The sequence below is a fragment of the Thamnophis sirtalis genome, unplaced genomic scaffold (genome assembly GCF_051295495.1).
Source record: "Thamnophis sirtalis isolate CommonGarterSnake01/CBP01778 unplaced genomic scaffold, rThaSir2_p1.2 scaffold_7, whole genome shotgun sequence".
Taxonomy (NCBI): domain Eukaryota; kingdom Metazoa; phylum Chordata; class Lepidosauria; order Squamata; family Natricidae; genus Thamnophis; species Thamnophis sirtalis.
In genome coordinates this window covers 97,082,685-97,106,087 of record NW_028261387.1, presented here as the reverse complement: position 1 = coordinate 97,106,087, position 23,403 = coordinate 97,082,685, and the positions used below count along the sequence as shown (strand labels likewise).

The following is a 23,403-nucleotide window of genomic DNA, read 5'->3' as shown; positions in this document are numbered from 1 at the left end:
TAATTGTTCTAACTGTCAGGAAATTTCTCCTCAGTTCTAAGTTGATTCTCTCCTTGATTAGTTTCCACCCATTGCTTCTTGTTCTACCCTCAGGTGCCTTGGAAAATAGTTTGGCTCCCTCTTCTTCGTGGCAACCCCTGAGATATTGGAAGTCTGCTATCATGTCTCTCTTAGTCCTTCTTTCTATTAAACTAGACATTCCCAGTTCCTGCAACCGTTCTTCATATGTTTTAGTCTCCAGTCTCCTAATCCTCTTTGTTGCTCTTCTCTGCACTCTTTCTAGAGTCTCCACATCTTTTCTACGTCGTGGTGACCAAAACTGAATGCCGTATTCCAAGTGTGGCTGTACCAAGGCCTTATAAAGTGGTATTAACCCTTCACGTGATCTTGATTCTATCCCTCTGGTGATGCAGCCTAGAACTGTGTTGGCTTTTTTGGCAGCTGCTGCCCACGGCTGGCTCCTATTTAAATGGTTGTCCACTAGGACTCCAAGATCCCTCTCATAGTTACTACTGTTGAGCAAGGTACCACCTGTACTGTCCCTGTGCATTTCGTTGTTTTTTTTTTGCCTAAATGTAGAACCTTACTCTTTTCACCATTGAATTTCATTTTATTATAGTGCCCAATGTTCAAGTTTGTCCAGATCCTTCTGTATCTTAAGCCTTAAGTCTTCTGGAGTGTTGGCTATTCCTGCCAGCTTGGTGTCATCTGCAAATTTGATGAGCTTCCCAAACTCATTTGATGAGTTTGATGAGTTTCCCATTCCCTCACCCAAATCATTGATGAAGATGTTGAAGAGTCCTGGGCCTAATGCAGAGCCTTGGGGTCCCCCACTGCATACTTCCCTCCATGAAGACGCAGTTCCATTGAGGACGACACGTTGAGTACGGTTGGTCAGCCAGTTACGAATCCATCTGGTGGTGATGCTGTCCAACCCACATTCTTCTACTTTATCTAGTAGTAGTTTATGGTCTACCTTATCAAATGCCTTACTGAAGTCCAAGTAAACTATATCGAGGGCATTCTTCTGGTCCACTAATTTTGTCCCATTATCAAAGAATGCAGTAAGATTAGTCTGGCATGATCTGTTTTTGACAAACCCATGTTGGCTTTTGACTATTACTTTGTTTGCTTCTAGGTGTTCGCTAATTCGTTGCTTGAATATATCCAAATATTATTAATAGGGGAAATATTGTAAGATATAAAGATATCATGACTGAAAAAGGGGAACGTAAAACTAAACAAAATCTAGAAAAACAAGGAATAAATATAGATTGGTATACACAATTGCAAATACAATCTAGGTATGCAAAATAAGCTAAATTACATGTTTTCTATACAGAATTGACAGAATTAGATAAGATATTAACAGGAACAGAAGAGAGGATGATAAAAAAACTATCTACTGAGTATTAAATTAGAGGAAAAAGAAGGGAAAGAAACAATGATAGGTTGGGCTAAAAACTTTGGTTATAGAAATAACTAAATGGCAGCAACTATAGGATAGAAATTATAAATTAACCATGTCAACTGCATATAAAGAGAATTTGTATAAGATGTTTTAAAAATGGCATTGGCCACTGGCAAGACTGGCGAAGAAGACAAATCAGCTAAATGTTGGAAATGCCACCAGACACCGGGCTCCTACTATCACATGTGGTGGACCTGAGCAGAAGCCCCAAAAAAATATTGGACTAAAATACATGCGTGGCTGGAAAAGATGATAGAACATTGATTTAAAACCTGAAATATTTTTGCTGGGGATTTTACCAGAAAATTATAGTAAAGAAAATGTATATTTGATTATTCTTGACATAACAGCAGCTAGGATTGTATTTGCACAAAATTTGAAAAGTGAAGAAGAGACCCCTACAGAGGAGAATGTGATTAGGAAAATATTGGAATGTGCAGAAATGAAGAGATTGACACTGGCTATCAAAGAGAAAGAACAAGCCGATTACTATACAATTTGGGAATCTTTTTACTGGTGGTTAGAGAATAGACATAAGAATTAATAAAAGAATTAACAAAAGAATTAATAAAATAAAAGTAAAAGAAGTTATCTAAAATAGAAAATGTATTAATAGTCACTATAACTAATAGAGTTTAATAAATTACAATGGGATTGTTATTAGATACTTAAGGAATTGGAAATTAAGCTGATGAGATTAAATAATGAATAAGATTGTATATTTTAATGTTGGCACAAAATATTTATACCCAGATGACATACTGGTTAATGGAAAATGTATTGTATATATAAAAATAAAATAAAAATTTTTAAAAATAAAATGCTTTGGCCACCTAATGAGAAGAGAGGACCCCTCGGAGAAGACCCCGATTTTTGGGAAGACGGAAGGCAGAAGGGGAGGGGGAGGGCAGAGGAGGAGGAGGAGATGGTTAGATGAAAGTGGAGGACGGGGGGGGGGAGCGCGCTGTGGTCCAGGGGGTCCTGAAGAATTAGAACCTCCATGAAGTTTTATATTGTCCATTGACCTCCCCACCCAAACAGTTATTGTATAAAATAGTAATAATAATAATAATAATAATAAATCCTACTTTAACTAATAGTACTAAGAACACTATTCACTATTTCTTCTATTCAGGCCTGTTCAATTCTCAGAAACTGCCCGGACGAGTCCCTGCAATTTTCTTGGCCAGGTTTTCAGAAGCGTTTTGCCTCCTTTCTAGGGCTAGGAGAGAGTGACTGGCCCCAAGTCCCCCACCTCACCTCATGCTCAAGGTGGGACTAGAACTCACGGTGCCTCCTGGTTTCTAGGCAGACACCTTAACCACGACGCCACACTGGCCGTCTTGCCAATGTAACAGCTGATCAAGACAACTATGGCTGCTGGCTGTCCCTCCATCGCGGCTCAGGATGCCTGGCTGCCAACCCCCGCCCTTCGGACGAAGCCCTGCCAGGGAGCCAGACTCAAAGCCCCAGACTTAATTGCCCTCGACCAGCCTTTCCTCACTTGACCACCGCCTACTGACCCCCCGGACATCCAGGGGCCCCTTTGGACTCCCAGCCTTTTACAGCAGTCTTCCAATATTTGAGGGTCTGTCACCGAGGAGGGGTGGGTGGGCAAAGAAGGCAGGACAAAGAGCAAGAGGATAGGAAACCGTCAAGGAGGGGAGCAGCCTAGGAACAAGGAGCAATTTCCTGACAGTGTGGACCATTAATCCGTGGAACGGCTTCCCTCCAGAAGCTGCAGGTCCTTCACCATTGGAGGTTTTGAAGAAGAGATCGGACAGCCACCTGTCTGCAGTGGTTGAGGGCCATGATGGCAAACCTTTGGCACATGTGACGGAAATGGCATGCAGAGCCATCTCTCTGGGCATGCCAGCCGTCGCCCGTTGCTCTTCTGGGTTCTGGCGCACCAGCCGGCTGGTCTTCATGTGTGCGGGAACGCGGGGAACCGGAAGAGCAGCCACTGGTGTGCATGAACACGCAGGGAAGATGATCCTCCAGTTTCCGGCACACGCATCATGCCTACTGGTCAGCTGGTCTTTGCGCATGCATGCATGCCAAAAACTGGAAGAACAGGTGGGCGGTGCTCATGCGCACGCCAGAAACCAGAAGATCATCTTCCTAGCGCCCACATGCGCACCAGGCAGCTGCTCTTCCGGTTTCCTGCACGTACACGCGCCCCTGTCTCAGCACTCCGTGCTGAAAAGGTTCTCCAACACTGGTATAGGGTCTCCTGCTTGAGCAGTAGATTGGACTAGCAGACCTCCAAGGTCCCTCCTAAGGCTGCTATTCTGTTAAATCAACTCCTTGGGTAGCCCCTTCAACTCTTGGGGGTCGATATTGACCACTTTGGGGGGCCCTGATATAGAGGAAGACCGAGGAAGTGGTATACTTGGACCTCGCCTGCTTTGTCTTCCGCCTGACAGCCCGCCAGGTAGCTGTGTCAAGCCTCCCCCCGGCCTTGCTTTCTTCTTCCTGCTAAATGAGCCCACAGTCCATTTCCAGCTTTTTCTTCCAAGCCCCTCCTCAATGCCCCAAACGCCTCGTAACTCTCTGGACACAGCCTGACTAGCGCAGGATGGAAAGAAATAAGGGCTGCCACTCAACAAAGTGGACAGAACCGCCACTCACTGCACTATCCCAGCAAAATGAGGCCTCAGGGGGTTGCAAGAATTTGGCTGAGGTCAGTCGCATGATCCCCTCCACGCGTGCCTGGAGGCTTCAGTGGCAATAGACTTAGGGGGCTAGAAGAGGCCCCTCCAAAGGATCCCACTTGTCCTACTCATCCTTGGAGAGATTTTGGATGCCCCCCCACCCCCATAAGGGAGACGATGGGTGCTGGGAGAGAGGGAGCAATTGGGAAGAGGGCCTGGATTTCGGGGCGTCTTTGGGGCTGGGTGACCTACCAAAGGGAAACCCTGGATTCTGGCGCCCCTGGCGGCTCTGCCTCGTGGCCCCCAGAGGCAGGTGGAGCCCTGGGCCGCTCTGGATGCCCCAACCAGGCTTGCAATGGAAGGAGGCCATAGCTGTCAGCATCCAAGTATTGGGAAGAAGGTCGTGGCAGCTCTGCTGCTTGTCTGGAAGCCGAGGGAGGGGAGGAAGAGGGCTGGGCTCTGGGGGCAGAGGGCAGGGGGACGGAGGGGGTGACTATTGGGGATGGCATTTCCAGGAGAGGAATCGCCCAGCCTCCCACAGTGACTCAGAAAGCAAGGCAGGGCAGACGCCAACTTCCTTCCCAGAAGGACCCAGATCCGCATCGGACCCATTAAGTGGGGTGTGGAAGGAGGTTTGGGTTGCCCAACTGTGGCAGACTTCCAGGAACCAGCCTGATGTTTAGGTGAAGCCAAAGTGTTTTCCTGTGAAGTTGGCAGGAAATAAACAAGGACGAAGCCACAGCTCGGCGGCTGAATTCCCAAACTGGAAAGTCAAGCCAGGCAGATACCAAGGAGAAACACCCTCGGGAGGGAGGGGAGGGCATGGCCAGCTCAGGCAAGCAGGGCTACCGGCAACAAAGGGGTGTGTACGTGTGTGTGTGTGTGTGTGTGTGTGTTTTGGGGCGGGTGGGGGCAGGGGGGGAAAGTCCCGGGACTTTGCAGCACAAAGGCGCAGCTTATGGCTCGAAGGAGCCCTAGAGTGGGAAGGAATTACTGGGGCTGAGCACCCCACAACGGTGCAGATAATGTGGGGGTGGAGTGAACTGGCATCAAAACAACACCCAAAACTGCCTAAGCACCAGCTGGAAGAGGAGGAGGAGGAGGAGGAGGAGGAGGAGGAGGAGGAGGAGGAGGAGGAGGAGGAGGAAGGGGAAGGTGCTTCCTGGAAGATCCCACCTGCAAGAGCACAGCTGGGTCCACTGCAGAAAGCGGTGAGTGTCCAAGAGGCAGTTGGGGGGGGGGCAGAGGGCATGTGGGGCCAGCACCCCTCCTGTCTCTCCCTCACCTCAGATGGCTTGGAGGTGTGAGAAGCCAGTGGGAGAAATCAGCTGATGCTGGAAGCAGCTCTAGACTGAATGGACACAGGAGAAGCCAGTGGAGTAGAGGGGAGAGAGAGAAGAGGGGGTGGGTGGGAAGGAAGGAAGGAAGGAAGGAAGGAGAAAGGGAGAGGGGGAGGGAGGGAGGGAGGAGAGAAAAAGAAAGAAAGAGAAAGAAAGAAAGAAAGAGAAGGGAAGGGAAGGGAAGGAAAACTCACCTCTGTTTGGGGGAAGGTTGGAAGAGAACTTCTTTCTGGTAGAAGTCAACCAGGAAAGGGCCAAATGAGAACGAGGACTTGGGGGGCTTTGTGGGTAGGGAGAAGTTCCCTCAAGCTGCCAGGAGAGGAAAGTGAGCCGTGCTCAGGCCCCGCAGCCTGCAAGGGACTCTTGGACCCTCCAGTCCACCCCTCAAGCCCTCCCTGCCCCACTCCCCCCCCCACCAGGCTTTCAGCTCAGCCAGCTCTTCCTGTTCCTCCCAAGGCCACGGAGGCCCCTTCCACGAGAGGGCCAGGCTGAGGGGACAAGGGAAATTGGGTGGGGGGAGGGGGAGGGAATGAGAGGCCGTGTGGGAGCCGTAGAAGGGTATTCGTGAGCCAGGGGAATCCTGAGGCCCGCTGAGTGACTTTTGGCCTCTCGTCCTGGCCTGGAGCAGGGCTACGACTCGGACCCCCCCATGAGGCTCTCCTGGGACGGGGAAGAGGGGCGGCCTCCTGAGCCCCCAGGGGAGAGGAGGGCGGGAGGGTGTGGGAATGAGAAGAGGCCCCAGAGCAGAGAAGGATAATTGGGTAAATGCAGCCTCTGCGAAGTGGCCGCCGTGCGAATGGGCGCACCTGGGCAGGTGCCCCTCCGCACTTCCTCCTGCAGCCTCTTCCTACTCACCTGCTTCCTTGTCCTGTGAGGGGGAAGGGTGACTCTTGGCCTTGGAATCCCGCAGAGGAAATCCAGTTTGGCATTCCCGCAGCAGCCGAGAATGCGCTTCCTCTGAGTAAAAAGGACGACCTCGCCTCCCCCGGCTGCACCTCCCACTGGAGAGGAAAATTGGTGTTGCGCCTATTAGAGGAACCGGCTAATTACCCTTGGGTCGTTTTATAGGCATCAGCAGGAGCTGCCTGGCATCTCACTCGGGCCGGTGGATCGCCAAAGGAATGCGCCAGCGTCTCTGGCTGAAGTGCTGAAGAGAAGAGGCAGCCATGGCAGGTGAGTGTGGCTGGTGGCCTCCCTTCGCGTGGCTGGCCAGGAGAGAGAGAGAGGGAGCCGTGGTTTCGCCCAGGGAGTCTTCCTGGCACCTCTGGCTTTGACGGCCGGTGAAGGGGCAGAGCTCCCTTATCAGATCCGGTTCCCAAGGGAGTTTTTCCAGCCATACCGGAGACTGAAGCTGCATCAAGTCTGGACAATCAAGGAGACCCCGGGAAGACAATAGGACGGGACGGAATTAGGAGAAGGAAGGGATCTTGGGGGTCCTCTAGTCCAATTCCCTGCTCAAGCCGGAGAACCTGTAGTACCATTTCAGACAAGGGACTGTCACGAGATCCTTCTGGCCCCCATGGGACACAGGCTGAAGCCAGGCTGGCTCGTGGCACTGCCTTCTTCCCGAAAAGGGAAGACTCTAGCCGTCCAGGGTGCCCTTGTGCCATGGGTGGTTTGGCACTGCAGGCCCGGGATGGTTCTCTCCTCCAGTGCCTGTCCCCCCACCAGCCTCTCCAGGGACCCCTTTGGGGCAGAGGAGCATCCCAGCCACTCAGCGGGGCACGTGCCAGGAGAGGCGGCGGCTGCTGCTCCCTCCGGGGAGAGCTGCCTCAGTGGGAGGTCAATTCCTACCTTCCCTGTTTTTGGCTTTCCTTGCCTGGGGAGCGCTGGGGGGGGGGGGAGGTCAGAGCAGGGGCAGCAGGCAAGGGTCTTGTGGAGATACACAAACACACAGCCGGCTTCTGGACCGCTTTCTGGCGGGGTCTTCTTGCCAGTTGCTGCCTGCCCCCTACCAGATGCCCATGCCCCCCCACCCCCAGCCCAAAGGGCCCTGAAGATGCCTCTGGGGGGGATTTTCCATGCCAATTCCGCCTTTCTCTGGAACGTCCCCAGGCAGGAGGGGGAGGGCTGGGTGGGCCACGTGCCTTCAGCCCCTGCTGCTCTGGGGAGCCGATGCGCTGGTGGGCAAACGTTCGCCAGCATCTCAGCCGCCTGCCCCTCCCCAGGGTCTCCTTAACGCCACGGGACACGTCACGTCTGGGGCCAGAAAACCCGAGGGCTGGCACTTGGGAGAGACGCCGTTCAGGGACAAGCCAGAGGCAGGCCAGGCAATTGCTGGAATTGATGATACGTTGCCTTATCTGCTAATTGGTTTCTGTTACAGCTTTTCCTATCTTCTATATCATTTACCGCAATTATATTAAATTTCTATACGCCACTGGACTCCCGGTGGCAACTTTTAAGAATCGTTAAAACATATTAACAAGCAAAAAATGCAAAACAAAGGCAGCAGAAGGCAAAGGAACCATGGGGGGCACAGCAAAGAAATCCAGAGGAGAAGGAAAAGGAAGGAAGGGACCCCCAGATTTTGTGTCTGTCAAAGGTTGTGTATTTAGGACACCATAAGAGGGGGACCTCGGAGGTCTTCTAGTCCAACCCCCTGCTTGAGCAGGACACTATATCTTATTATTATTCTTGTAAGTTTTGTATACATGTCTGAGCAAAATACAGGAGGGTTCACTTAACAACCATGTTAATAACTTCACAACTGCAGTGATTCAATTAACAACTGTGGCAAAGAAGTTCATAAAATGGGGCAAAGCTCACTTAACAACTATCTCGCTTGCCAACAGAACATTTGGCTCAGTTGTGTCATAAGTTGAGGACTACGGTGCAAATAAGAACGATTACACTCGGCTTGTCCGCTCCCCTTCCTCCGGAAGTTTTATCCCCCAGGCCACGGGAGGGAGGGGGGGCCCAGAGGGGAGTCTCAGCACACGCACACACGCATGCACACACACACACACGCACACGCACGGCCCACAGAACCACAAGGCGAGGCCTGGAGGCAGCCAGCAGGCGGCTCTACTGATCTCCTGGTGGTCTCTTCTTCTTCTTGCTGCCCAGGGTTGGTCCCAACGCAAATCAACTGGCTGGTGCCCAGCAATTCTCAGGCGCATAACTCCAGCTGCTTTGCTACCACGGAGCTCTGTGTCCGCCGCGGACAGAAGTTCGACTTCAAGCTGTACTTCAACAGGGCTCCGAACGCAGGGGAGAGCCTGGCCTTCGTGGCAGAAACAGGTAACGGTCCCGGGCCCTCCCCAGCCCCTCCTCGGAGAGCTTGAGGCCACCGGCAGCACAATTGGGAGCGGGCGCAGTTCTGGGCCGGGAAGCTTACCAGCTCTGGGCTGCCCTGGGGACCTCCAGTGGTCTCCCCCCCAGGGGGATTCCCAGGCCCACCTGCAGATCCCTCAGGTTGGCCGGGACCATCAGGTCCCACCCCTTGCTCGCCATGGACCTCTCCCCCCTGGATTCCCCAGTCCCCGTCCATTGCCCATTGGAACCCAGCGGAGAAAGCCCCCCCACCCCAGCGGCCCCATGTGGAAAGGATGGGGAGGCCTCCTTGGCAGGGGGGAGGGAGGCCTCACTCTCCACTGAGAGCAGGGTGGGGCTCTTCACTGGGCACCAACTGGACCTTGATGGTGTCCGGCTGTTGATCGTGGGAGGTGGCCTGCTTGACCTGCGTTTTTCCCCACCATGTTGTCTCTCTTGCCCCCGGCAGGTCCAGGCCCTTCTGAGGCCCAACACACCAGGTGTGGGTTTGCCCTCTCCAATGCCCTGACCGGAGGGACCTGGTGTGCGGTACAGACGTCGGGCGACGGCAACTGCATCAACTTCTCCATGTGCAGCTCCTGCAGGGCGGCCATCGGTCGCTATAAGCTGAGCCTGCAAGTGACCTGCGGTAACCAGGTGGTGACCAAGTTCCTGGGGAAGTTTGTTCTCCTCTTCAACCCGTGGTGCACAGGTGAGGAGGAGGAGGAGGAGGAGGGGCGCGTGCACCTGCCACCTCTGCCTGCGCAGCCCTTCCTAGGCGGCCGCCCAGCCATCCCCGGCCTCCTTCGGCCTTGAGCTGCCCACAGCAGCGGCCCTGCAGTGGCCGCGGGCCAGGGGAGGCCGGAGCCAGGAGAGCTGAAGGGAGGGTCGGAGGCTCTCCTGGCCCCCGCCTGGGCCGAAAAGAATGGGAAGGGCTTGGCACTCAGGGAGGGGAGGCACAGCAGAGGTGGGGGCCTTTCACCCCCTTTCTCCTCTTGCAGGGGATCTGGTCTTTATGGCCAACGAGGCAGAGAGGCAGGAATACGTGCTGAATGAAAACGGGATTATCTTTGTGGGCAATGCCAACTACATTGAAGCTCGAGGATGGTACTATGGCCAGGTCAGCGACTGAGGTAGCCCTCGGGGGTACCAAGGGGCCATCAGTGCCTATGGGGCCCCTGCGATGCGGGCCCTCTACTCCTTTACCCCAGGTGAAGGCTGGGGGGCATCGGCTGGACACTCATGGTCGGATTGCAGCAGGTGTGGCCCAGGGGGCGATGCCACAGAGGCCATGGGCTGCCTTCCCCAGTGAAGGCCTTTCCCCAGGACCTCCGGCTCCCCTGTGGCCCTCAGGGGGCTGCTCTGCGTCTGGGGCCCTCAGGGCATCCGAGGAAACCTCCCCAGGGACCTCAGGTGAGGCTAGGGCTCCCTCTGGGGCAGGGGGCAGCACGGAGCGGCTCCTGCCGTGGCTCTCTTGGGGCTGTTTCCCTTGTGGGGGGGGGGCTGAGTGGTGAATTTTTCTGGGTTCCAGTTTCAGGAGAACATCCTCAACATCTGCCTTCACCTGCTCAACCTCAGCCTCTACCACCGCCAGGACCCGGCGGGTGATGCCTCGCGGCGGAGCGACCCCCGGTATGTGGGACGTGTCGTCAGCTCCATGGTACGAGCAAAGGGGGCACAGGGGGCACCGGGGGCTCGGCCTGCCCACCTCCGTCTCTTCCTGACTGCTTCTGCTGCCCCTTAGGTCAACGGCAACGACGGGGACAACGGGGTGCTGGAGGGCAAGTGGAGCGAGGATTTCGCCCACCACGAGAACCCTTCCCGGTGGGACGGCAGCGTGGCCATCCTGAGGAAGTGGGCACAGGGCAACTACAGCCCTGTCCAGTACGGGCAGTGCTGGGTCTTTGCTGGCGTGGCAGGCACCGGTACGTAAGCCCTGGCAAAGGGAGTGGCCACAGGCCAACCTGGCGGGTGGCATCTGATGGGCGGGGACAGCTCGGCTTCCCTGGCACATTCTGCGTTCCTCTCCTTTGCAGTCTTGAGATGCTTGGGGATCCCGACGCGTCTGGTCACAAACTTCAATTCTGCCCACGATTCGAACTCAAACCTGAGTATCGATAAATACTATGATCCTGCCGGAAAGAGCCTCAAGATGGGACAAGACTCCGTGTGGTAGGGACTGGCCGCCTGAGCAGGGCAAGAGGGGAGCTTGTGGGCATTGGAAAGTCCCACACAACCGGGCAGGAACCGGAGCCTCCAGCCGGGAAGATGCTTTCCTTTGGCTCTGGGCCGGGCGTGGTCAGCCCACTGGTGGCCCCGGGTCTTGGAGGCTCCGCACTAGAGATGTGGGCCCGAAGCACATGGGGCGGCCTTGCATCCGAGTGCCAGGAGAGCGGCTTTGGTCTCCCGTCTCCCTGTGGTGGGAGGGGGACTTGCCCCGTCTTTCCCAAGGGCCCCCCCAGCCCAGGGCCTTCACACGGCAGCTGGAAGCCCAGAGCCCCCCGCCTCTTCTTGAACACCTGAAGGGTTGGAGCAGCCACAACTTCCGGAGGGAAGCCGCCCCACGGAAAGATTGTTCTGCTTCCCCCCTTCACTGGTTCCCTCCTGCCCTCGGGTGCCTTGGAGAGCAGGTTGGGCCCCCTCCTCCTCAGGGCAGCAGGGGAGGGGGAGGGGAGGGAGGAAATAAAACTAAAATGGATCAGGAAATGCCCGGTGACTCTTCTGCAGCGTTTCTTTCAGCCGAGTGCTGGGGGACTTGCAGGAGGGGGCTCGGCTTGTGGCTGGGAGGGGTTTCCAGTCCTAAAACCATGGGGGGGGGGGCAGAGGGGAGGGCAGCACCCGGCCAGCAGGGAGTGGAGTGGGGTCACTGCTATCCCCCTCCCTGAACTCCCTGGACCATCCAAGCGTGGCCTGCTGTGTGCCAACCCCATTGCCCCTCCCACGCCTACTGGTTCTTCAGGGGGGGGGGTTGCTCTCTCCCAAGTGGGCCTTGGGACCAGAGACCGGGGGGGGAGGGGGAGCTACACTGACCACCCCCTGAAGCTACTTCCCAGCAAGCAGGCCTGCCTCACCCACCTCCAGCTCTCTTCAGAGAGGCCGGGGCACCCCAGAGGCAGCTCCCTCATTGGGAAGCAGAGGGGAGGGCTGTGGGGAGGGGCTCCTGGACGAAATCCGGCCTCCGGGTCAGAGGCCGCCAGGGCTACCGGTTGTCCAGCCTGGCCTCTCTTCTGCCCTTCCACCCTCAGGGATTACCATGTCTGGAATGAATGCTGGTTTGTCCGGAGGGACCTGGGCAACCCCTACTGTGGCTGGCAAGTGATCGACGCCACCCCGCAAGAGAGGAGCCAAGGTAAGTCTAGGTGGATGGCCCTCCCCGCCACTGGCTGGAGCCCCAGTGCAACTCCCGTCTTCCTAGCGCCCCTCCTCCTCCTCCTCCTCCTCCTCCTCCTCCTCCTCCTCCTGCAGGGATGTACCAGTGCGGGCCAGCCTCGGTCTTGGCGGTCAAGCAAGGAGATGTGAGGCTGAACTACGACACGGCCTTCGTCTTCACCGAGGTGAACGCCGATATCAACCGCTGGGTCGTGCAGAGCAACGGGAAGCGTGTGAAGGCCTACTGCGACACCTCCTCCATCGGCAGAGCCCTCAGCACCAAAGCCGTGGGCAGCAACCAGCGGGTGGACGTCACCAACTGCTACAAATTTCCTGAAGGTGGGCTGCAGAACGGTGGTCATCTGGCCCACCTCCTGCTTGGGGGGAGGGATCCAGCAGCCTCTCTTGCAAGACTTCCAGTGAAACAGAGGATGGGGGTCCCCCGACAGGCAACCCCCCCCCGCCCCCACCCCTCACAGGAAGGGGAGGCTCTGTCCAGCTCCCGCAGGGATCCCACCTGCTTCTCAGGGGTCCGGGGGGGTGGGGTGTCCTTGGCGCTCTCCTGCTCAGGCCACAAGATGAACCACTAGTTGGGGGTTGCCATTCTGTCAATATAATTTCCTTAGTTCTATGAAATCATTGCAAGGAAACGGTTGTGTTTTATTCGGGGGTGGCAGCCTTTAGGGCGGGAGCCTCGCTGGGCCTGCAAGCGCTCAGTCTACTTCCGTACCTCCGGCAGGTGGGGGAAGAGCCGGCGGGTTTCGCCCTGCTTCAGTTGCCAGCCTCGGGGCCTGAGCCGCCAGCCTTTCCCCGGAGGCAGCTAGAGGGCCTCGCCGTTTGGGGGCTCTTGGCTCCACCCAATGAGCTTCTGGCCCTGAGCGAGCAAAGTGGGGAGGAAAGAGCCGCGGCTCTCAAAGGCTCCCAGCCCAATTGGAGCATTTGGAGGGAGCTACTGAGCGAGTCCCCCCCTCCTGCCCCCCCCCCAGGCTCCACCGAGGAAAGAAGCGTCTATCGGAAGGCCTGCATGGAGCTGTCGGGCTCCAGCCACGCAGAAGTGGCGGCCTCGGAGCTGATGGCCCACCCGGAGCTCTTTGGGAAATTCAAGCTGACTCAGTCGCCGGTGCTCGGCAAGGACGTCAACCTGATCCTCTCTCTCTCCAACCTGTCCGCCTCCCCCAAGACGGTCACCGTCAACCTGAGCGTCTCCAGCGTCCTCTACACCCGCAGGGCCGTCAAGGAGATCCTGAAGGAAACCACCACCCTCCACCTGGGCGGCAAGGAAGGTACCCGGCCAGCCGACGGCACAGTGGGGGATGGGGTCTGCTGTCTCTCTCTCTCTCTCTCTCCCTCTCTCTCTCTCTCTCTCTCTCACTCACATACACCTGGGGCTGAAGAGGGCAGCAGGGCAGGCAGCAGCTTCAGGTGGCCCAGTCTGCGGAGGGGTCCTGGGGAGAACTGGGAGCAGTGAGGGGGGGTGGCCTTTGAGTGGTCTGATGCAGAGGAGAGGAGGAAGAGGGTGAGAGCTTGTCCCTGGCCAGGCCTGTGACTGGGCTCTCCTGGCTTCCAGAGAAGCACCTTCCCCTGCGGATCAGCTACGGCCACTACGGCAACTCCCTGACTGACGACAAGAAGCTCCTGGTGACCGCGCTGTGCGATGTGTCCGAGGGCGTGAAGCTGCTGGTGGAAAAGGCTATCACTCTGGAGAGCCCAAACCTCTCCATTGCGGTAAGCACCCACACACACTTGCACCCACACCCACACAACCTCTCCACTGTGGTAAGCACCTCTTGGACACACACAACCCATGTTGGGAGGCCGTCTGCAGCCAGAGCTTCACGCCCTGAGCCCGGCTGTGCCCGTCATAGGTCCATCTCCTGCGCCCCCCTCCCACCCCGGTCTCTGCTTCCAAAGACCCTTCGGGGCCACGTTTCCACCGCCTGGCGTTTCCCAAGGGAGATGCCAGAACTGCTGCTCCGGCTCTCTTCCCGGCAGCCCAGCAGACTCGGGCCCTTTGAGCTGCACTGCTCGCCCGCTTGATCTGGCCTGAGCCCTGTCCATGCAGAAGCACAGGCCTCTCTTCCTCCCGAGGAGACCAAGGAAAGAGGCTGAGGCCGCCCGGCTCACCTCATGGCCCCGGGTGAGGCAGCCGACTGGCCAGGGGTTCGGCTGCTTGGCAATTCCTCTGGCTTCCCATAGCCAAACTGCTTCCACTTCCGTCCTCAGCTGGCCCAAACTGGCAAAACATGCCCCCTTCTCTGACAGGGTCTCATATTTTGGGTCATTTAGAGGCATTTCGGCACATTTCAAAGATGAGAAAAGGGATCGTTTGGCTGCCCTCAGTTTCTGACTCCCCTCTTCAAACCCATTTCCTCCCACTGTGGATCGAGGGGGGGAGGGCTTCCTTTTTGGGGCCCAGGCTGTGGTCGTGATCAAAGGGCTCCAGACGCAGGAAACGTCAGCTCCAACGAATGAAGATTTCCTCCCCCCCCCCCGCTCAACCCCTCCGCCCTGCCTGGCATCAGAGAGGGCAAGGGGGGGGGGGCGGGTGCCCCCAAGATCCCTGCTCTGTGGCCCTGAGAAGAGGCACCGGGCTGACCCGCTGCTTTCCCCCGAAAGGTTCCTCCAAAGGTGTTTGCCAACACCCCAGCCACGCTGGAAATCTCCTACGCCAACCCGCTCCCTGAGCCTGTCAAGGACTGCGTGCTGCTGGTGACCCTGATGGGCCAGGCAATCAAGATCAAGTATGTGGGCCTGGGCAGGGGCGGGAGGGGGCAGCGGAGCCTTGCCCGGCAGTTGCCTGAACAGGGCAAAGGGGGGAACACGGCTGGTGACTGGGGGGCTGAGCCCAGCGCCACTCTCTCTCTCAGCTGACGGGGCCCTGAGCTCTTCGCCTGCAGCAGGTGGCGGGAAGCTCTCTCTATCCCAGGGCGACCCCTCCCTCTATCCCTCACTGCCCTCCCCCCTCCCCCCCTCTCTTGCTCCAGCGTGGCAGATCTGGCAGCCGGGGAACGGTCGAAGATCTACTTTGAGTTCACTCCTCGCCGCACAGGAGCCATGCAGCTGCACGTGGACTTCTCCTGCAGCAAATTCCACCACGTCAAGAGCTTTGTGCTTATGGACGTGGCCCCCGCCGCCGGCACTGCTTAACCGGGGGTTGGGGGGAGAGGGGAGGGGAGGGGAGGGGAGGGGGAGAAGCGTCTCTCCTGCGCCCAGGCTGCCATTAAAGCTTTGTCCAAGCAGAAGAGCTGCTGCTGCTGTGCGTTTATTCCGGAGCCGAGAGAAGGCAGGCAGTCAAGAGGCAGGGTGGGGTGGGGGCGCTGGTGCCCTCCCTTCCAGGGCTGAGACCCCAGGCTGGGTTCTGTCCCGTCTGCTCTGCCCCCTCTGTGAGCGACGTTTTTCCTCCCACTTCGTCCAGCTTCCTCGGGTGCTGCTGGAAGATGCTCTGCAGGGAAGCCTGGCTTTCTCTCCGGGGCCCTTTCCTTTGGCAAATGCTTGCTGTGCAGCCCCGAGTGCTGCTCCTAGGTCCACGCCTGCCCCCTCCCTCTCGGGGCCCCCTTCTGTGCCTGGCGTGGAGGGGGAAGGTGGGCTCACACGGAGGAGGGCTCATTGGCAGGGGAGCCTTTAGCCTGAGTCCCTGCCTGCCAGGGCCCACCTGCCGCTGCACACGAGGCCCTCAAATCCACCCGCCTTCTGAAGTTCCCCGCTGACCCAAAGCAGGATGGAAAGCGCCCGTCACCGCCAGTGTGCTCCTGGTGGGCTTGGGGACGGGGTGCTGCTGAGCCTTAGAGCGGTGACCCCCCCCCCTCGAGGCAACCCCAAGGCTGGTGCAGAGGCTGCTGCTTCTTCTGGACTTTCCTGGCCTCTGGCCAGGAAGATTTCTCCCCAGGCCCTGCAGGGGTCAGGTGAGGTTCAAGAGCTGGGAGCCCGTGGAAGGGCAGACAATACAGGGTCGGCCGAAGTCTTGGCTCAGGGGCCCCCCACCCCTGGCCTCCAGAGAGCCCCTTCCCTGAACTGCCCCACAGCCCCCCTTCTGGGCCCCTTGTCCAGCTGAGTTTGTCAACAAATCCTTCATGAAGAAGGCGAACGGGCCTCCCACAAAGGCCGAAGGGTCCTTGGTGCCCTCGGACTCTGGTGGTTTCCTTGCAGAAGTTTCATGACCCAAACTAGGTAACATCATCAGCTCAGAGAGCACCTGGGAGCCCCCCCCCCCCGAGCTACAGATATTCCCCTTTATTGGTCCCGTTACTGAGAAGTAGGAACGGTGGGCAGCCCCACTGCTGAGCTTGCTTGGAAATCTTCCCATCACCCAGGAAAAACAACAACAGGAGGTTAAGTTCAAGGAGGGAATCCTAGTGGGAAGAAGCTTCCAGTGAGCCACCCTGGATGCCCTCTTGGCCTGGCTGTCCTCTTCCGCCAAATCCTCTTTGTTGTCCAAATCCCCAGAGGTTCAAGCCAGTTGGGTCAGCAATTCATTATGTAGACGATGTGTAGCAGGGCGACAGAGACCAAATTGCACATCGGTATCCGGTCATTTGGAATCTCTTCTGCTTTTCTGGTCCTTTTCTGTGTAACGGAGGAATGGATAAGGACTCTGGGCAGAGTCCTCAGGCTCCCGAGGGGCCTTCACGGTCCATGCAAAACTGGCCCACCGCAGCTGCTCTTCACAGCCTCGTTTCTCCCAGGAAGAATCAGCAGACAGGTGAGAAGAAAGTCCCCCGGCACATCTGGCCAGCAGCCTGATCTCTCGGGGCCCAACCCACCGCCCAGGGAAGCCCCCTGGTCTCCTAGGAGATGGTACCAGTGGACCTGGCCAGCTTTAGAAGTCAGCCTATCCCACCCCTGGTCCTTGATCCTGGCTTCGCAGGTGGATCGGTGGGATCAGTGCACAGTTGCTTGGACCCCCCCCCCAGCAGTGAATTAGCAACTGGCAGGGCTGCAGGCTGCCTGCCACTCGAAGACCCCCTGGCCCCCACCCCATTTTCCATTCCAGAGTCTGTCCTTCTCTTCCTCTGAGAGTTCACGGCCTGCTTTATTTTTCCCTTTCCCCTTCCTATTGCGGCATCTGATAAATCTTCACCCTCCCTTCTCAGCCAGAGGGCGGCCTCTCACGGCTCCAACCCTTTTCTTCCCGTCTGCCACAAAGATGCCCTATTGTTCCCAGACAAGACTGCAGACCTTCAAGGATGGTTTCCTCTTCACCCCCAGGACAAGACCTCCGGGGGTCTCCAGTCCAAGCCGCTGCTCAGGGCAGGGATCCTCAGATCACCCCCAGCTGCCCAACCGTGGCTAGAAACCTCACACCCACCATGACAGACCAGCCGTCATTGTGGGGGGCTGCCTGCCCCACTGCTTCGCAGCCCCCCCCCTGACCGGAAAGTCCTTATATCAAGTCTGAATCCCTCTCTCTATAAAGTCTCGGAGGGCGGCTGGTTATTTCCTGCCACCTTCCCGCAGGGGGCCTGTGGAGGGGCTGCAACGGGAGGGGCTTCCTCTCTTCCTCCCGCTCCTCATAGGCAAGGGGGGAGGGGAAGTGCCCCCCCCCCCGACTGCCTCAAAGGCATCAACTGGCTCGGCTCCCAGGCAAAGAGAGGCATCTTGCAGGGCCAGGTGCACCAGGCAGCCAGGAGCATCTGGAGGAGGAACTATGGGGTTTGAGTGGGCTTCAAAAACGTTTAGCAGCGGCTTCTTTGCCCTGTTGCTGGGTGGGCGTGGCTTCCACCACACCGGGGTGGGGGGGCATTTTGCCCTCCCCGGAGCCTCCGTGCGCACCCTGCACTTACCTGCACCCAAATCAGGCTGCGTGGGGGCTCCTGGGAGGGGCAGGGTGGGGTGGGCGGGGCCAGCCAGGTGTGAGATTTGGGGATTCTCTGAACTGCACAGAATCTTAGCGAGAGGTTCTCCCAAACCCCTGTGAACCCTCAGCAGCCCCCACCCCACCCCCGGCCCATTCCCGGCTGAGCCCACCCAGCACCTCCTGGAGCCGGTTGCTCTCTGTAGCCCCGGGCAGCCACCGAGGGCAGCTGCTGCACGACCCCAACCAAAGAGGGCTTGGCCAGCAGCGTCATGCCAGCCGCCCCCCCCCCGCCCGTGTGTGTGCCACAAGAAGGACGCCTCTCGCTTAAGCAGCAGCTTTCATTCACCTGCGAACGGCAGCCCCAAGTCCCAGAAGTGGGTCAGTCTCTGCCCTCCGACTGAGGAGCCAGGCTCCTTTCTCTGCCAGCCTCCCTGCGAAGTCTTGCATGGCACAGGCTGGGCAGTTGTGCTTGCAGTGGCAGGCAGGCGGCCAGACTGGATGCCCAACCTCTCTGCTGTGCCCCTTAATTAGCAACCTGCCAAATTGCTGCCTGGCTGCCAGTCTCACTGCGGGGCCAAACGAGGCCTCTCCCCCCCCCCCTCCCCGGTCTTCCCGGGCTTTGCGCCTTCTCCCCCGGCACCTTGTGTGCCTGTAGCTGAAGAGCCCCTTTCTCTCCATTCCCAAACGTCTCAAGCTCACCGAGACCCTCTTTTCTGTCTGCTGGATGGCAGCTCTCGCGGTGTGGCTGGGGAAAGACCCTCCCGGACCAAGCAGGGCCCCCGAGGCAGCCCCAGGGGAGGCCCCCCCCTGAGGCATCCAAGAGGCAGAAGGACAAGCACAGAGGTTAGGCGAGTTCCAGCACTGTCTCCTCCAGGCCTAACAAGTTCGTCACGTTTTGGGACCTCATTAAGGACCTTTTTCCATTCAGGAGCTCTGAATCAGCCGGAAGAGGAGAAGTCGCCTCCCTCGCTGCTCTCTCACTCTGAAGCTTTAAGCAGCTGCATCTGTTTAACTGGCAGGAAGCCGCCAGAGGCCGACAGCTGCCCTGCGCACAGCTGGGCTCGTTCTTGGGATGTCCTGGAACATGGACTGTGCACACCCCCAAAGCAGCCCAGGCATTTACTTTATTCATTTATGTATTGGATTTCTATCTCCCCTTTGTAACTTCAAGGAAAGCAGGCAACCACAGGTGGCTGGACCCCATCAAAGCTGACCCCAGCCAGAGCACAGAACAACTCACAGAAGCAGAGCCATACCAGAAGGCGTGGAGAGACCGCCTGGCCCATGGAGGAGCCAAGGGTCAGACACATCGAACCCTCCTCCTCCTCCTCCTCCTCCTCCTCCGTAACTCAAGGCGGCAACACACCGTATATCCTCCCACTTCCAGTTCGGAACAAGGGAAGGTAGCTTGGGCTGCGCTGCCACGGCTGAGGACCAGTGGGCCCAGGGTCCTCCCCTCACGGCAAGCAGGGGCCGAGGCCCGAAAGGAAGAGCTGCAGCCTCTGGGCCCCTCAGTCTGGAGCAAAGCGGGTGGGCGGCTACAGCAGGGGGTGTTGCACCCGCATCGGGCAAACCGGCAGGAGCGGCGGCAGGGGGCTCCACCCACCCGCCCAGACGCTTCTGCACCTGCACAGAAGCATCACGCAAGCACGAGCGAACCGGTAGCAAAATAATTAGACACCCACCGTGGGCTACCGTGACTCCTACCCCTCCATAGTTGCTCTCTCTCTCTCAGCCCAACCCACCCTCACAGGGTTGTTGTTGTGGGGAAAACAGGGGGAGGGAGGAAGATTGCATGTTTGCCACCTTGAGTTGTTTATGAAAAAATAAAGGCAGGATAAGAATGAACAGTTTAGCCTTCACCCTCCCAGGGGAATCCTATGTCTTGCTCTGCCCAAGCTTCTTCCCCTCGAAGTAGCCCAGCCTCAGGAAGGAAGCCACAGCCGGGGGTTGGGGCCAGCAGGCAGGCTGAGGGCCAAGCTCTCTGCACCTTTAGGGGGCCAATCTGCCCGTAGCGATGCGCCAAGAGCAGTGCCACCCCCACCCCCAGGGCCAGAGGCTCCCCCCCCCCTTCTTGCCAGCCAGCCATGGATCTTTGGTGGGATGAGGCCGATGGAGTTTCCACCCCCACCGCCCCTCCCCCCCTTCCTCTAGGTTCTCTTAGCAGCTGCATGGGGGGGGGAGGGGGCTTTCTAAGCAAAGCTTTGCTTTCCTGGAGTAAAGAAGCGGCTACCAAGGGATCCCTTTGAGCTGCCTGGCAAGAGGGGAGAGAAGCACTTTGCATGATCCAGCCAAGGGCTCCAGGGTCTCCTGTGCCCGGTGAACCTTCGTGCCATCCACACAGTGCCAGGGAACCTGCTCTCAACCCTTCCTGGGCACCCAATTTCCTCTGGCTCCGGGATGCAGCCCTCCGTTCCAGCCTGAGGCCCCGGGCTACTCTCTGGTTCTCTTGGGGCCCTGGCTGGCTGTGGGTCTGGGGGCTGGGGAGGGGCTCTCTTCTCAGACTAAGCCACTCAGCTGGCCAGATCCCTTGGCCGGGACTGACATGGGTCTGACTGAGTCCCATTGTCTGGGAGGGGGTTAAGCTTGAGGGAGGGGACAATCTGGCAGTGAGACTGGTCACCTGTGCTCCGGACCCCTGGCTCCCTGCTTGGTCAAGGCCCCCCGTGAGTGTCCAAACAGCGGTCAAGGCCCTTGCAGAGAGGGTTTAGATTTAGATTTTTTTAGATTTTATTAATATTTGTAGGCCGCCCTTTTCCCTGAGGGGACTCAGGGCGGCTCACATAAAATCAGGGAGGGGGAATACAAACATTGACATAGAGACATATAATAAAATAGCAAGCAACATACATTCATCATTCGGGAGGGGCGCCTATCCTTGTCCCCAGGCCTGACGGGCTAGCCAGTTCTTAAGGGCTGTGCGGAAGGCCTGGACGGTGGAGAGGGTACGAATCTCCACGGGGAGCTCATTCCAAAGGGTCGGGGCTACTACTGAGAAGGCCCTCCTCCTTCTCTAGAGGCTGCCTTGGGACCCAACAGTGCTGGGCAACCTTTGCCTGGTCCCCCTTCAGCCACCGAGGTCCCTGGAGAAGCAGATTCGCTTTTCAGGCGGAGTTCAGGCCGGGGCACAGCACCGAAGCAGCTTCAGTTCAACCTGCAAAGGCAGCTCTGCCCCCCCCCCCAATGACATGTCATCGTTGACTCTGGATGGAGTGGGTGGTCTCTTGGACGTGGGTGGAGTGGGGGTCTCCTGCTGCATTAGTTGGGGTCCTGCTAGACTCACAGAGCCCTCAAAGAGCAGGTGGCAGTCATGGCTGGAGGGTCTTTGCACGGGTTCCTCCTGTGGGCCAACTTCATCCTTTCCCGGACCAGGAAGACTTGCTCAGGGCCACTCGTGTCTTGGTTACTACAGCACACTCTCCATGGGAATTTCCCTTGAAGGCCACCCAGAAATTACCATTGAAGCAGTAGGTGGCAGGAAACGCAATGCCTGGAGCCCTTAGAATCACCGATGTTATATGCATATTATACCTGTGTAGCATGACCTACAATGGCTCCACCTTTCTTTCTCAGTGCTATTCTAGTGGCTGGTTCTATTCATTCATTCATTCATTCATTCATTCATTCATTCATTCATTCATTCATTCATTCATTGAAAACATTTATACAGCTTCCTGTTTTATAAGAAAGCCTGGCTTTTCCGCAGATGGCACGGGGGGCCTGGTGATTTGCAGGACTGTTTCTTCCTAAGGACATCCACCTATATCTGGACCCTACCAGATCAGATTTAGGGTGGGGTGGGGAAGCAAACGTCTGGTCCCTGCCCTTAAATGTTGCCCTCCGATGGGACCCAGGAACCCCACCTTTCCCTGACAGCCCCTGCCCTATGGAGCACCCCTCCACCCTGGATTTCGGCAGCCCCCCACTCTTTTAGTCTTCCAGAAAGCACCTGAGCCTTGCCCCCCCCCCAAATGTGAGGATAGGGCGAGATAACCTTAATTATGTGGGCGAGGGGGGGGGTTGTAAATACTTTTGGTTCCAGTATTTTTTATTGTATATAAACGTGTTTTTCTTTCGTTGTGAGCCGCCCGGAGCGATGATAGGAAAAGTCTTAAATAAACTCCCAGCCGAAGGGAAGGGAAGGGGGGGCGGTGGTTGTGTTAGGCGCGCAGCCTCCGGGCCGCCTGTAGAAACCCGAGTTCCCCGAGTGAGTGAAGCTTCCTGGGCAGCCCCGGTTGCTTTCAGCGCCCAGGCCGCGTCTCCCGGTGAATCAGTGGCGCTTCCTGGGAATTTCCCTGACCCGCTGGCGCGCGCGCGCCCGTGTCTGTGTGCGCGTGTCTGTGTGCGCGGGGGGCGGGAGGGGGGCGCCTCCCCAAAGAGAAGGTTGGGGGGCGCTGGCAGAAGCCTCGGGGGCCGAGAAGCCCACCAGCCGCTTCCTCGGGATGCGGGAAAAGAGCCGGAGGAGCCGGGCTGATGAAAGGAAGGGCGGGAGGCGGAGCCGGGGCTCGCAGGGGGACAAGCTCAGCCCCGGGGACGAGAGGGGGCCGGGGAACCTCAACCCGCAAAGGCCCCCGGAGGCTGCTGCGGGGACCGAGAGGGAGCGACCACCAAGCTCCCCCGATTTCCGAAAGTCCCAGGAAGCCTCTCGGGGGAGCTGAGGCGGCCCTGATTATGCGCCGATGGGCTCCTTGCGGAGGCCGCTGAGCCGGCGCTCCGTTTCCTGCCTCTCCAGCAGTTTCTTAATTACCACCCTCCGCAGGACCGGCCCTCCGGCCGCCTCAGCCCCGGGGCTGGCGCTGCAGGCAGCTCGGGCTGCTCCCCTGAGAGGTCCCATGACTAAGCCCCCTCCTCCACCCAGGGCCACGGCTTGGCCCGTTCCCGGGGTTTCCACGCCGGACGGAGACCCACTGCAGCCCCTCTCAGCTCCTGCCCACCTGGCCGCCCGCTGCACTCCCCCCTCCCACTCCCGACCCAGGATCACGACCCGCAACCGCCTCCCGGGGGCTTCCAGGTCCATGGGAATGGGGCGCCGGGATCTCGGCTGGTGGACGGTACTTGATCCCCTGAGGGCTCCAAGAAGGGCTCCGGGAGCTCCGTCTCAGGCCCCGCTCAGCCTGGTCCCTTCTGTTTGGCCCACGCCCGGCCAGAACCTGCTGTGCCTTCCTCCTCCTCCTCCTCCTCCTCCTCCTCCTCCAGAGGGACCAGACCAGGGTTCTGTGGCGTTCCACGCTACTGTAAAATAAAATTGCCCTGAAGTATGAGTACCCAGATCACCCTCCCCTTCCTGCTCTGCAAATTTAGCATCCCTCCTTGCCCTTGCCCCCTCCCAGGCTGGAGCCCCCTCCCCTTGTCCGCCCCCTGCAGCTAGAAGGGCAAAGCCGGAGCCACGAGGAGGAGGAGGAGGAGGAAAGCAGGGCTGCTCTTGGTCACCTGGCGTTGTTTGGGACGGGTGCTGGCATTTTGCTTTTGGCCCAGGCCAGCTTTCTCCCAACCACACTCTTCCCCCTCCCCCCCCGGTGT

General features: G+C 58.0%; 1 protein-coding gene across 1 annotated transcript; it reads left to right on the top strand.

Moving 5' to 3' along the window:
• Positions 1–6,567: 6,567 nt before the first annotated feature.
• On the top strand, positions 6,568–15,236 carry LOC106555430 (protein-glutamine gamma-glutamyltransferase E-like). The gene is made up of 13 exons (XM_014074281.2): positions 6,568–6,638; positions 8,535–8,708; positions 9,190–9,432; positions 9,722–9,840; positions 10,252–10,380; positions 10,465–10,645; positions 10,757–10,892; positions 11,966–12,069; positions 12,186–12,428; positions 13,076–13,372; positions 13,657–13,814; positions 14,706–14,830; positions 15,074–15,236. Exons 1-13 carry the CDS (start codon positions 6,632–6,634, stop codon positions 15,234–15,236), a joined length of 2,079 nt encoding a protein of 692 aa, XP_013929756.2. The 5' UTR covers positions 6,568–6,631.
• The last annotated feature ends 8,167 nt before the right edge of the window (positions 15,237–23,403 follow it).

Excerpts from the sequence above, each read along its gene's own strand:
- LOC106555430 (XM_014074281.2), top strand. Across the intron at positions 9,433-9,721 it reads CTTCAACCCGTGGTGCACAG|GGGATCTGGTCTTTATGGCC; the intron begins GTGAGGAGGAGG and ends CTCCTCTTGCAG. Across the intron at positions 14,831-15,073 it reads GGCCAGGCAATCAAGATCAA|CGTGGCAGATCTGGCAGCCG; the intron begins GTATGTGGGCCT and ends CTCTTGCTCCAG.